Genomic DNA, 14592 nt, shown 5'->3' with positions numbered 1-14592 from the left:
TAGTAAAAGCAACTTCCATTATAACAATCTGTAGCATGTGGTTGTTATCTGGGTAACACACGGTACATAACTACCCCTCTCTGTTGTGTTTACATTTACCAGGTGAGAAGAAACTTTTTTTTTTTTTTGAGAGCAGGGCCAAGTTAGAAATGGACTGTCAGCACTGTACATCCCTGAATAACTTTCTCTGCATATATCTATCTCATTTATCCAATTGTTTGATTATTTCATTTGGTTTGATTTTATATGATTTGGTTTGATTTGATTTCTAACTCCCTTTTTCCCCCAACCAAATTCCTTATACTAACGTAAGTCCCATGGCACAACCTTTGTGTCAAGAAGGTAAAAACACAGACATCATTCAAACATCAAGTCAACCATTTTTCTTTTCCCTTGCCAAGTTTGTAAGCATCTCAGTGGGACCTTAGTGCATATGGAGGCCCATGTTCTTTCCCATATATTTGTCTCCAACTGTGGAAGCCCTCTGTTGAGAGGAATCATATCCCATTTGCCAATTGTGTTCTCTGGAATGCCTCATCTAGCTAATGGTACAGCTAAGATTTGAACTTACAACCCCCCCCCCCCCCCCCCCCAAAAAAAAGTGTTTGGTTACATTTCAGAGAATTAGCCCTACTGAAGTCGTATTAAAAAAAAAAAAATAGACAAACACTGATTAACATTGCTGTGTAAAAATTTATTATTTTGAAAGAGTAATGATCATTTTATTAACAGTAGAACTCATTGCACAGAAATATATTTTATAGCATTTTACATTATGAGCATGGATGTCAGAATACCATTAAGCTAGCCTTACGAAAATAATCTTTGGCTATGTTTTCTGATAAGACAGGGTCTCCATAGGCAGTAGCAAACTATTATAACTTGTGATGATACCTGCACTGATACTTGCACTCGAACTCAACTTTCAGTCGTTCTTCAAGTTAAATGACCACACTGCAGCCTATGAAAAAGCAGACTTCTGAAGATGTCCATAGTCCATTCAGAATTGTACCATGCTATTGCTCACAGGGCTAGATATTGTGAGAATTAGTAAACACAAATGTTCAAATCATTCACCTCAAGCTACTTCTGTTTTTTTATATAAAATCAAATGAAAATATCTCAATTCCACCCACTGTCACTGTAAGAAAAAAAATTAATCCAACTAATAAACAAATTCACAAAACCATTTATTTTGTATTTGCTTTGTGACTCCATGAGGCCTCTGGTTTCACTCACATAAAAAATTAGCTAACAGAGTAATGATCGTCTCTGCCCAACACCATGAAGAGAGGGCAAAAACATCAGGAGAACCTTCTTTAATAAAAGTCAAGATACTAGTGGTGAATGGTTGTAAACCTGCCCGGCAGAGAAAACAAGGCCATGTTGATACGTTCTTGGAGACAAATAAAGACTTCAAATGTACCAACATACACCACCTCCAGGGCCACTTGTCTTCTGCAGGGGTTACCAGAAGAAAAAGTATTCAACTTAATCTGAACATTCAAATCAACTATTATCAAGTTCAAATTGAAATTAACCCACTGTTAATAAATTAATAGCCCAAAATTGTGCTTCATCACCTGAACACTAGTGGTATCTGCTTTTGGAAAAAGCATTTATGGTGAAATGTTCAAATTGTGAATCACTGATTCTGTGGGGATGCTTTGATCATTCAGCTCTCGTAAGGACAGATGCCACTGTATAAACTGCTAGAAGTCTTCATATTTAGGTCAAAAAATGTCAGGTCAGTAGTTCTCTATGCCCAGTCATAAATAGATTTTTCATTAAAACAATTTCATGCATACTTCAAGATTGTTTGATTAGTTAACTTACCACAGAAAAATTTTGGTAAGTCACCAGATTTTCAAGCGATCAAAAACTTGTGGTTTACATTCAGTGGGGTCATCCATACAATACACTAATGTCTTGCAATGTCTTGAAAGAAACTATGCACATAGGACATCCCCCCAGTATGTTTACTACTGGTCAAATAATAAACACCACACAAGATGACTCGGTCCTGATATCTTTGCCAAACAACATGCTGTTTTGCGTTTCTAGAACAATATTTCTAGTAGAATATTTCTCACGTTAGATCATCAAAGTATAACTCCAAGTATAACTACAGTAAAGAATTTCTATCATTTATCACTGAATAAGCTGTATGCGTCAGTTAGATGTCTTCATGTCATAGTGTTTCAGATAATGGGGACAAATGAGTTCTTGAGGGGAAAGGGTTGTACTAATTAACTAGGAATAGAGCAATTCCCCATGAACAAATTGCAAAAACAAGGTGTTCTCAAGGAAAAAAGCTTAACCAAATGATACTAATGGTACTAACTCTGTCAGTTAAAAGCTGTCCAATGCTGCTCCACCATGTTTTGCTGGCAGCCATACTTAATGAAAATAGGAGTTTGTTTTGCTTTGTGGTGTATTTGACAACTGGTATTTAATATCATGAGAATTATTTGGAGGTAGATCTGAGAGCAGTTCCTTTGAAAAACTATGTTATTAATGCAGTGAATTAAAAGACAGGTGTGGGTTTATGGTTTAGACACAGCAGTAAAATATGTTTCTGTGCTAATGAAAGGTTCTCTTCTCATACTATATAATTAATCAGCCCCCTATATGATTTAATTCTTAGTAGAAAGACACTAGGCTGGTCTAATGAAAAAATAGGCCAAATAGGTCTAAGAGATTTAATTCATTGATGTAGTAGGCTGTAAGGTAGTGCAGAATTTCTTTACTGGAGAAACATTTAATATTTCCAGCTTTGTCTCCAGCTCAAGTCTCAACAACAGGGTCAGAAATATTCATAATCTAACTTGGTTATTGTGTCATGCTCATTATCAAAGTTTCATCATTTTCTTTGGTGTTTGTGTCCTCCTGACTTTCCTACTCTGCATAGTTTAAATTCAAGCCATCACATGTTGCAGCTTTTCGTCGCCTTTAGTGCACTGTCTCCTTTGATTTACATGACTGAGCCTGACACCTGTAATCTATCATATTTCACAGAATGTCTGTTTCTCTCTTGTAGATACACAAGTGTCCCCTAGTCATTCTGTCCCCATATGGCAGTGTCTGAACATAGACACATCAGGTCATTTGTTCTGCCAATGACAGACTTAGCAAGGTAGACTGTGAAATTTGGCAGCAGAGTCTCAGAGGACAGAGAGAAATAGAGTCTAACAGTAACTTAACCACCTGTGTGAAGCGTCACTCGTGTGGGTCGATGTTTTACAAACAACTATGGGTCCTCGTCACCCTTCCATGTATTATCTCTAGGTCACGATAGCATTCTTTCTCTTATCTCTCTTTTGTTAAATGCTTCAATGCTGCTGAAACATTGACACAAAGGGCATTACTACTAAAAGTGTAGACCATGATCATTTAAAATGATACACTGTGATATTATGAAATTTTTCTATGATGAAATTTAAAATACTTTCAGTAAAACAGAACCACTTGGAGTGGAACCATCAGGTTATATGGCTTTTTTTTTAATTTGGCTTTTTTGTTTGGGTTTTTTTTTTCACAATACACCACTGTCATCAGAGGACATCCTGTGCATAGACGGGCAAATCTTGATGTGCCAAAGTATCCCCCATCTGCCAAAAAAAAACTCTTTTGCCAATCATGTGTGCTGTCATCTGTCTACAAAAATTCCTGTTAGTATCTAAGTCCTTGTGCAGAGGGCACATTGTCCAACACAGCAAAACAGGTGAGCCCACACTGTTACAACTGCTGCAAGAATGTGATGGGTCCATACAACTCCACAGAAGTGAAACCGGAACCGGACCTGTTCTACTGATATATTATCAGCTATCACGTCTAGATTCATTTGCAAACTATCAGATATGTTGAAAGGTTTGTGTTGCTTGACTGAAGAGTGCAAAATCTCTCAAAACATTAATGTTCTCCTATTCCTTAAAAAGACTAACATTCCAGATGATGCTGTAAAAAAATGTAATCAATTTACAGTAGCATTATGCATAGACTAGCCCGAAACTTGGATGAACATCAAATGTCATGTTCAAACCCACTGCACTCTCAAAAATTCCCTAGCACAATGCAATGTGTATTTCTCTCCCAAAGTGTTTCTTCTTTGCTTACTTTGTTTAAAGCAGACTTGTGCAAACAGACAGGGACATGGAACTAGAAATATATGAGCAAAATTAAAGTTATAAGTGGTTTATGGCTATAGGTTTAGGATTAGACTTTTTGGTCAGTGTACCCTCAGAAAAAAATCATACCATAATATAACAAAGTAAAACTGTTTGCTTCAGAAAGCCTTTCCTGTGTCTATATCCCCTCAGTTGCTATGGCAGTGACAGCATTAAGCATCTTGATCCGTCTGTGACATGTTACACATGTGCACATTTAGAGTGTGTCTGACGGGCTCTGTTCACCTGAACGCTCTTGCGCAGGCAATGACCAACAGAGAACAGTTGGAACAATGTGATTTAGCTGCTAAATACACTAGTCTCGCTACTGACAGACCTTTATCCCTCCAAAGGGTGAGAGAGAGAGAGAGAGAGAGAGAGAGAGAGAGAGGGAGAGAGAGAAGGAGAGAGAGAGAGAGAGACAGAGACAGAGACAGAGACAGAGACAGAGACAGAGAGGCAGAAGCAGAGATGAGAAAGAGATGCAGTCCTTCAGAAGCCTGTTTCCATCTTTTCTTTCTCTCCCTCACTACCTCTTGCTCTTACTGCAATCTACTCCCCCTCTTTCTCTCTCCCAGTGTCTCTCGCTGTGTGCCTACTGATGCGGTGCACTACCCAAATGTTCATCAATGAAGCTCAACCGTTTTTCCCCTTTCCTTTGTCTCTCTCTCCTCCCCATTGTCTCTTTTCCTTCTGGATTAAAATTACCAAGAGCAAAATGCAGGCCTTCTTACCTTGCTGTTCTGTGACACGCGGAGAGAACCTTTCCTCTGGGAAGAGGCTTTGCAAGCGTGAGTGAACACACACACGCTTACATACACACACATACAGAGCCAAGCAGGGCTGGCTCTCTAGTAGTCATTCACTGCAGGCTGCTGCTTGCCTGGGTTAGCCTGACGTGTTTCTCCCTCCAGGCACACACACTAACGCGCACAGGCATCTCAAAGGCTCTTTGTTGGAGATGATTCATTCCTACTCCCCGATCTGCAGCTGTCCACCGGTCCACATCGTATCTCCTGCTCCAGCTTACACAGGGTGATAGAGAAAAGATATAAAGCCATGATGGAGAGGAAGCATCCAGGTCCAGAGGCTACAGCAGCCTTACCAAAAGCACTCCTTCCTTTTCACTCTCCCTCCCTCTCTCCCACTCTCTCCCTCTCTCACCATCCTCCCTCCCCCTTTCTCTCCCCCTCCCCTCTCCCCCTTTAAGTGATAGCAGCATGTTTGGCTGGTTTCCACTGACTGAGAGAAAAGGGTGAATTAGATGTCACTTGGGACACCTTTTAGACACCTGGCTCCTCCTCCTACATCTTTAAGGTCAGCTCTCTATTTTAGCCAGGTGATTTGAGACAACAGGTAACGCATACCCGGAGGTGTGGCACATTCTTTATCTGGTCTGTTCATGCATAATCAATGAGATAAACAAGGCTTTTTTAAGGGAGGGGTGAAAACATGCAGTTTACTCAGCTTGAAGCTGATAATGATGTTAATAAATTTAATGCATGTTTTTAGATCTCCTCATGATGTTAAATCTGCAAAATCTTATGAAAGTAAAATCTGTTAAGCCCGACATTAATGAGACATGCATAAATCATTAACATTTACTGTGGTGGGACTGCTTCTGTTTTAACCCTTAGCGAGCCCACAGATATTTTGCTCACCGTTCTCAAGAAGCATGATAAAGGGATTTAGGCTGGACACATTTGAATATCAATGATGCTAATCTCTACCCTGGGGAGCAGAGCACATGTAAACCCAACACTTTACATTCTCTCTCTGTTCCATTATGGTTAAAGCTTTTGTTGATGGGTCCTTACAAACCTACTGACTCTCAGTTTTGTGTGTCTTTGAGTGTCTGGATGTATGATCAATTGTACAAACCCACAAATGTGGTTCCACTAACTATTTTAAGAGTAAAAATGGCACCAGTATAAAATGGCTAAGCAGCTTCATTAAGATACAAGCCACGGATACTGACCCAACCCAAAAAAACCTAGATCATCAATGTCTTTTCAGTGTAACTGCATTTCATGTTTTTTGTTAATGCTTTTGTTATGCAGGATTAGAGAGAATGTAAGTGAATAAAGAAACGCAAAGGAATTTTGAGACTTACCTTCATGCTCCCCATCACCCATCAGATTCTAAAGAGCTGGAGCTTGACAGTTATCTCGGCTGCGGAGTCAGGTAGGCTACAATATAGGAATGACACCTCTGTCTTTGAGTTGTTCAAATTGTCTTCCACACGAGTTTGCAGTCGTGTCTTTCTGTGTTCAAGGATTTTCAGCTTACATTGCTGTCATGACAGTGTTGTCCGTGTTGGTTTATCTGTGCTTTATGTTCATTTGTGTTCGGGAAGATTTGTAACATAGTGTTTCTCCTAAGCCCCTAAGACTGCCTAAGCCCCTTTCATTTCTGCACACTCTGAGCTAAACACATGATTGTTTTCTACACGTGGGTTTAATCAAGGATGGATACATCCTCCCGTTTTAATCTAATTACAGCTGACCAGTGATCATCATGTTACTTAAAAATGTTACATGTTCAGATGTTAGGTCCAGTTCTGCAATGTGGCATTTGTGTTTAATAAATACAGTGGAATGAACCAGATCTTTTGATTCAGAGAGCTTTTGCTCTCCTCATTAATAGTTTTGCCCGGATGTCTGCCTGTCCTTTCTCTGAATTATGATTTCTATTTGAAACTACTGTGCTGTCCACACCATGATCTCCCATGGTCCATGATATCTCAGATCATCATTAGTCTGTGGTAACAAGTCTCACCCTACTCTCCCTCTGAGAGTTTAAATAAAACCATCTGGAATCCTGGATAGGCCCTGACAATACAAAATGTCTCAATTTATTTTCAGCTAAAGAAATAGTGCACTGATTAAATGCACATTAAACATTTAACACTGCTTATTAATCAGTTCCTTCCCAAATGAGATATGGTATTTATTATGCAAATATTTGTCTTGATTTATACTTTGTCTATCTATTGCTAGCACTGTTTGCCTTTCGCATAGGCATAGTTCTGTCCCGGCACTCAAGCACCCGTTTCCTCTTTTCCTCTGACCTCATTCACAGCGGCAGGGCATTAAGAGAGAGAGAGAGAGAGAGAGAACTGTGACCAGGATCAGGATATCTGATAAATGCCTAGATGTAATAGCGATCTATTGGATATATAATGACTGAAAATTACATCCTGAATTTTATTATTCAAGACTTATATTTGAGACATTAATCCAAAATTTGAAAAAAATAAAAAAATTAAAAAAATGAAACTGACCTTAAATATTTTGTTTACTATGGAATACAGTAAAGGAATGTCAGATACAAAGCACATTATGGCAAGAACTGTGGATATAGTTCACAAGTCCAGGCAAACTGTTTGTAAATCCACCTACTAAAAGAACTATCGCCCATTTACTATGGCCTAATTACAAAGATTTACAATTTACAAGCAAAATGTTGGCATATTTATTTGAAAAATCACATTCTCTGACATTATCTATAATTCTGCACACCACTGTATTTTGAGTAAATGCTCAAAACAAAACAAAACAAAAAATACTGATCAATGTGTATAACATGCTGACATTTTGAGGGCCACACAGAAAACATACATACAAAAACACTGAACTCAACAACAACAAACATAAATGACGGTGATTTCACCTCCTATTGTTTAAAATGCAACAGGAGCCACTACGTAGCGTGTGGGCGCTGAGGAGAGAACTGCACAAGGTGGTCTTTTTATGAGCTTTGTCTACAAAACACTCTCGGCATTAAGGTACGCTGCAACCCATGGGCCTTTATACTGACCTCTGTGAAAATACGAGCAATGAGTACTCCAACCCAAGAGGTGGCAGAATATAACAAACACAAACCCGTACCAATTTAAAATGCCAAGTCATGACAATCAAACATATTCGTCGCGCTATCGCGGAGACGAGAAACGTCTGGGATGAAATGCAGATCTACATATGAACAATAGGAGGTAAAGGTAAAGTGGTTTCCACTCCATCTAACCACTGTAGCGTATACAATGTCGTCTTTATTCAGAGAGCTAAACCCGACTGTGTGTGGTTGTCTTCACTGGGAGAGCCCTCCAGGCTCTGAGCATGTTTCTGGCGGTATCGCTCAGCGCGCAATTCCTCAAAACAAAACTCCACCGTGCCACTGAGCAGTAACTCTTTGCAGTACATGCTCTGTTCTCTGACTTTGCCCTCCTCCAGCTGCACTTGGGTATGCTGCTGCTGCTCCTGCAGGCGCTTCAGAGGAGTCTCCTCCCTGCATGGTTTACGTGCTGACAGGATTGTGTTCACCGCAGGGTTTATCTTACATGGAGTTCTGAGGGGAGAACAAATTCACAGATGAAATTATGCTTCAGAATTGGGGTTTTTTTTTGTTTGTATTTTTGTCTCTGGTCACTACTTTGGCACATAACGCTGTGGGTATTGTTCAAAAGAGTAAACCACCAAACTTAATTCAGCAGCGTAGAAAATAGGCAAAGGCATACTTGTACATTAAAATATTTTGGAAGCTAAAAGTAAGACTGCAAGTAAATGAAATACGTGAAATAATACTATATGGTGCCTTTTCCACCCTGAAATTTGTATTTGAGTTTGCAATTATGAATTTGTACAATAATAGCCCTAGAAATTCACAGTTCTCTCAGATTGCATTCACACTATCATCTTGAGGGTTGCACTTTAGTTTGTGAACAATAAACTGGTCTCATCATTAATTCACAGTATGGTTTAATCTTAAAATAATAAGAAATATTTTGCTCTAAGCACAAGTCTCACTTTTCAAATATTGTGGAAGTTTTAAAACTGTACTTAAATATGGAGATGGTCAAACCAACTCAGTTTTGTTCCGTAATGAGCGTGTGTTCTACCATTCTCATGGTTCGTATCTCTAAAACCCCACAGAATACACACCACGTGCTTTGAATTAAATACTGCTCTTTGCCCACAGAGTTTAAAAGTATTTTGTCACCAGTTCAGACAACACTGACTCTTACCTGGACTTTCATGTTTGAAGTCTGAGTGAGATGCATTTGACCTAAGACCTAATTCTAGCACAATCGTTGAAAACAGCCGTCACCCCAGTTTTCAATTGTACTAAGCATAGACATGACTATATTAAGCGCTAAAACGTGGACTGACAAGTGCATTTGGTGTGAGCACAGCTAAAGAGATCTAAATATTTTGTTGGTTTGCTTGCCTCTTACCCAAAGAGACAACTGTCATTCAGCAATAAACAAAGCAGAAAAGTCCTCTTGCTTAACTACAACCACTTGAAATAAGTGTTGATAGATCGACGGAGAGAGAGCATGAACAACTCTCACACAAAACTCACACAACAGGAGGCTGATCACTCTCCTCGACAAAGGGCTGGAAATTCGGCTTGCTGGGAGGAGCAACCACACTGTGTCCAAACCTTGACTTCTGGGGCATCTGGCATTGCAAAAACAGTGATAATAACACTACTTTTATATTATTTCAGTTGTGAGATTTGAATAGTGTTTGGTACACAGAGAAGTGAATAAAAACTGCACACAAGCACAACAAGGAAAAGTTAGAGATTCTTAAGGACACAATTCACATGAAATTATAAAAAAATAAAGAATGACGTTGATTCTTCTATCATGTACATGCATGTATGATGTTGTCTCATTTGAATTTGTGGGGCGTGGTCTATGATAACCTTTAAGGCAGAGAACATTGGTAATATATGTAGCTGTACAATATATGTAGCTTGAATTGTTTCCCCACTTGTAAGTTGCTTTGGCAAAATCTGCTGAATAAATGTAATGTAATATAATATGTAGAGCTGTAACAATTCCAAATGCTGCTGTACAATTAATTGTCTCAGAAATAATTGCGATTGAAAATATAATTGTCTCTTTTGGTCAAATTTTAAAAATATTTATTTATTTATTATTCTTCAAACAAATTCAAGTTTTGAATGGATCCCAGGACACATCTTTTGGTTCTCTCACTGTTATGTGAGCCAGATAACGCAGTAACGCAAGTACACAGCCTATGAAGTAAACCACGCCTAACTTCTCTCCTCTGGATTGGCTTGAATCCATAATGATCCCTTAAAAGGTTAAGTCGTGTTACGTTTTAAAATTAAATTAAAATTAAATTAAATTCTCCGTGATTGCACACACACACTGTGAAGAGGGAGCAGTGAATTTGTCTCTGCATTTAACCCATCCAACACACCAGTAGTGAAGACACACAACAGACGCAGGAGCAGTGGGCAGCATTCCTCTGCGCCCGGGGAGCGTTAGGGTTAAGTGCCTTGCTCAAGGGCACACAGCCGTGGATGTTGGGCCTGGGAATCGAACCGGCAACCCTCCAGTCACAAGCCTGGTTCTCCAACCTTTAAACCACAGCTGTTTTGAAACAAGCTCCGTCTCGTATCGTGCATTCTGCCCGACTCTACCAAATGTAGGCTACTGTCCATTTGCCGAATCCGGTGTCAAACTGATGCTGTAGCTGACAGCAGGCTGACAGTCTAATCCCTCCCCAAATGACCAATTGTTCAGTCGTAGTTTAGCTGACCTCAGTTGGGCTTGCGGACTCCCCACATTTTGACAGGACCAACGGGACAGTGTCAAGCCATTTTTTTATTTAACACTACATGAAAACTCCAGTGAAGGCCAGATGTGTGGCAGTTTAATGTTATGGGCATTTCACAAAGGTATAACACTGCTTCTCATGAAACTGCCCAATTCTGTTTGGATTTTTAACGTTCGAAAGCCGACTCGACTTCGCAACTGTAAATCAGTGCAGGCGGTGTGTCCTCTGATTGGACAGCTACTGTTCTGTTGCGCTACAGGGTGCACGTTGGCATTGGACACGTGTTTGATGGATGCAAACAAAAGTGTGACCATGCTTTGACCCATCTCATTAAAAAAAAAAAATGCTTTAACAAAGCATTCTTCAACAAAGAAGTCAATGACTGCTAAATAAGCAAAGCTATCTATTGGTATATTACTGGTTTTGAACATGCCCAAAGTTTGGAAATGTGCTAAAAGCTTCAGTAAATCTGGCACACCCCCAGGACCCTCCTATTACATACCTTTACATTGCTCCATTTTTCAGGCCTCTGCTCATTCTCCTTCGCTCTAGAACTGGGTGGAGCCTTCCAGCTCTCTAATTTTGGTTCATCAGGCACAGAACCAGAAGCCTTATTCTCATCAAATATGACAAACTGACGGTTCTGACTCGTCCCAAGAGGCTGCTTTAGCTGCAGGCCTCGGGTCGTGTCTGTCACAAAAAGAAAAAAAGAAAAAAACTGAGGAAAATGTGAAGTAATAAAGTGTACAGCAAAACACACTAATGTATTTCTAATCTTCATAGGTTCAGCTAGCAGCCACACAAAGGAAGTACTTCTTACATATGTCATTTCTGTCAGACACATACATGGTATATTATGGACTTCTTCCTTATTTTGACAAACATACATGATCATATTGCATCGACTAAGCAAAAAACTACAGTTTTCATAATTTTGTAATATCTAATGTTTCTAGGCTGATGTGCGAATGTCAGTAAGTCAATAACAAAACTAGAGTTTTACGTCGAGCTGAGGTGCCCGTCCTGCTAATAGGCGCAACTGCCTTTTTCTTCCCCAGAGCTTTGAGTTCAACAAGGGACATCCTTTGAGGTTCAGGTGTCTCTTGATCATCATCATCACTCTCTTGAACAGCAACAGATGAAACTGCTTGTCTTGCCGCTCGAGCCTGTAAAGCTCTATGAGTACAACACAACAATGAAAATTAGTAGCGGAACTTAATTTTTTTTTTTTTTTTCAGCCAGGCTGATGAATGAGCCTTTCACTGGTGGCTGGATGATACACAAGATTCAAAATAAATTATTTCTAGCTCTTCTAAGACATCATAAACAAACAGAAGCAACACAAAATCTGCAGTATTTCAGTGCGCATTTTATGATATTACTGGCTTTCATTCGTGTGATGAAATGTAAATATTAATTCAAAGAACTGCTGAACATTAGGGCGAAACATACTTGTGAAACTGCTGTAGTTTGTCATGAGACTCCGCACCACTCTTAAGGCCTTCCTGAAACATGCGGTCAGCCATCCGGAAATTTCCTCTCTTTTCATACTCCTCAGACCAAGCAATGTACAAAGCAGACTGCTTGACCCCAATTCCCTGAGCTTGCATGTATCTAAAGATATCAAGAGGCTCGTGGCACATGTCTGCCTAGATACACAAACAAAAAAGGCATTAGTGAGTTTAATGATTGCAAAACACCTCAACATAACTGATCAAAAATGGTAGGAACTCACAAATTTGATCCACAGGTCAACATAACGAGGATCATTGTGGTATTTCTTTTCCTCAGTAAACCGCATCACTGCAGTCTCCAAAAGCACGGATAAGTTACTTTCTTTACCTCCCTGGGGGTAAGTCTGTTCTGTCCATTTAATGTACCTGTAAACAGCATGCCATATTACAAAACTACTGACATAATGGTCACCATTATAGCGTACAGATGTAATGTCAGTGTCAATTCATGAGATGGAAGTAAAGCAATTCATCAGGTTCTTACCTATCCCATACATCCATTGGGTCATCACCATCATACATCCGCAGCTCAGACTCAAATGCCCTAAAATCAGCAGAACATACTGTCACCTACTATCCCAAGGTTCCCAGTTATTGGGGTTAGTTAAATCAAATGTGTCGGAGCTGAATTTGAAAGAACATCTGAAGATTAGGTAGCCTTTCAGGAGTAAGACTGCCTTGTTTCATAGTGTTACCGGCGAAAAGAAAACATAACTTACTGCTTTTGCTGATTTAGATATGTACTAGATCCTTCAAGCTGCTGACTGAGAGCTTGTTGCAGAGTTGAGATGGCACGACCCCTCCTCAAAGGCTGGATGTTTTCTTTACATAATTCCCATTCCGCATTGCTCTCTGCCATTATGGAGTAGTACGAGCCCTGTTTCACGGAAAGGCCAGGGTATAAAAATAATGTTTATATTTTGAAGATCATCCACAGCACATCATTAACACAGTTCGTTTTAGTCATCTGGCAAACACATAGCTGAGCAAGTTAGCAGCCAAGCTACATGTATAACGTGTTTTTTAGCCTAACTAGCCATCCAAGAGCAGTCTAGCACAGACAAAAATAATCTTACACTTCCAGTCGTGCGTCAAATTGAAGTGCTTTCGTACTTCAGATAAATCTCTGTAGACTGTTTAAAATTGGAAATAAAACGCCTCCACCCCTAACGTTGTTGAGTCAGTAACGGCACACGCAACCTCCTTCCCCTCGTCCTACTGCATTCAAAACATTTAAATGAAAACCGCGAGCTTGGTGTGGTGTCGCTGATTGGGTGCAAATTTTCACGTGATCCTTAAAAATAATCTCTCAGTCAGGTTCTTAATACGAATTATAAAATTTCGTTTAGGGTAAACGCTTCTATTAACCCTTTGGAAACACGATTCAGTGGTTCATAACTTGAATTTAATTCTATTTCAACAAATTTCAATTCCTGACGAAGCAGAGTGTCCGAAACATGCATGCTGGGAGATGGGGTTTTTTTTGCATCTTTCCTCTTAGCATCATGGGAAGCATAAATATTTAAGGTGCATTTTATATACGTGTTTTATTTCTTCAGTGTACGTTTATTTGCTTACTTCTAACTTCAGGCGGACACATTTTCAGTGATTTTTTTTATATATATCATAAGGATGCTCGAGTGGCTTTAAGGACAACCCATGGCGGAAATGACAAAACCCTGTGCGGCACTCAAAAGAGGGATGCATTCGGAGGGATCACCGCCTGCTTGGCTCTGCGCAGATTCTGCTCTGAATCAGTGTTTGTGTGATTTTCTTGTTAGAACAAGACTTAAATATTGTTATGTGCTGTTCAGCTTCTTTGAGACAAAGAGGAAAAATAGGTTTCTTGACAGTAAATATACACTTATGTATATGCCATTTGACTATGCTTCGACTAAAATTTATGAATCCAAGCGCACAACCATAAAACAAAGCCACTACAAAGTTTAACAATAATAAACTTGGAAATATCTTGCCAAAGTTCTTCTTTACAAATTGTTTTCACTGCAAGACTAACTGAAGAGCTTCATTAGTCGTGCTGCGGGGGACCTTCGTTGCCTGTTTTCTGTACCTTCTGTACCTTCTGACTTAAGACCCGTTTCATGCAATGAAAAAATGTTTGTTTTGATACTAAATTAAAAGTATGGTATTTTACGCACTTGTGTAGTTTGTAATTTGTGTAAAGTAGTCGGTTGAAAATGCGCCGGCTTGACGATGTTTTGATCCTCGTGAATAATCCACGCGATGTGTTGCCTGCGTATTAGGAAGTAGTTGTACTGTTGTGATATGTTAGAACTACAAGAAGTTATCTGCTGACTT

The 14592-nt window shown here is 39.5% G+C and overlaps 1 protein-coding gene across 1 annotated transcript; it reads right to left on the bottom strand.

Moving 5' to 3' along the window:
* Positions 1 to 8221: 8221 nt before the first annotated feature.
* bub1bb (BUB1 mitotic checkpoint serine/threonine kinase Bb) lies at positions 8222 to 13132 on the bottom strand. Its single transcript, XM_030766992.1, has 8 exons — positions 12993 to 13132; positions 12758 to 12817; positions 12495 to 12639; positions 12212 to 12408; positions 11763 to 11935; positions 11262 to 11449; positions 9528 to 9616; positions 8222 to 8513 (listed from the first exon to the last, which is right to left on the bottom strand). The coding sequence occupies exons 1-8, from the start codon at positions 13130 to 13132 to the stop codon at positions 8222 to 8224; spliced, it is 1284 nt and encodes a 427-aa protein (XP_030622852.1).
* Between the last annotated feature and the right edge of the window lie 1460 nt (positions 13133 to 14592).

The sequence above is a fragment of the Chanos chanos genome, chromosome 1 (assembly GCF_902362185.1).
Source record: "Chanos chanos chromosome 1, fChaCha1.1, whole genome shotgun sequence".
Taxonomy (NCBI): domain Eukaryota; kingdom Metazoa; phylum Chordata; class Actinopteri; order Gonorynchiformes; family Chanidae; genus Chanos; species Chanos chanos.
Note: the sequence above shows the minus strand (reverse complement) of the source record. Positions and strands in the feature narration are given on the sequence as shown.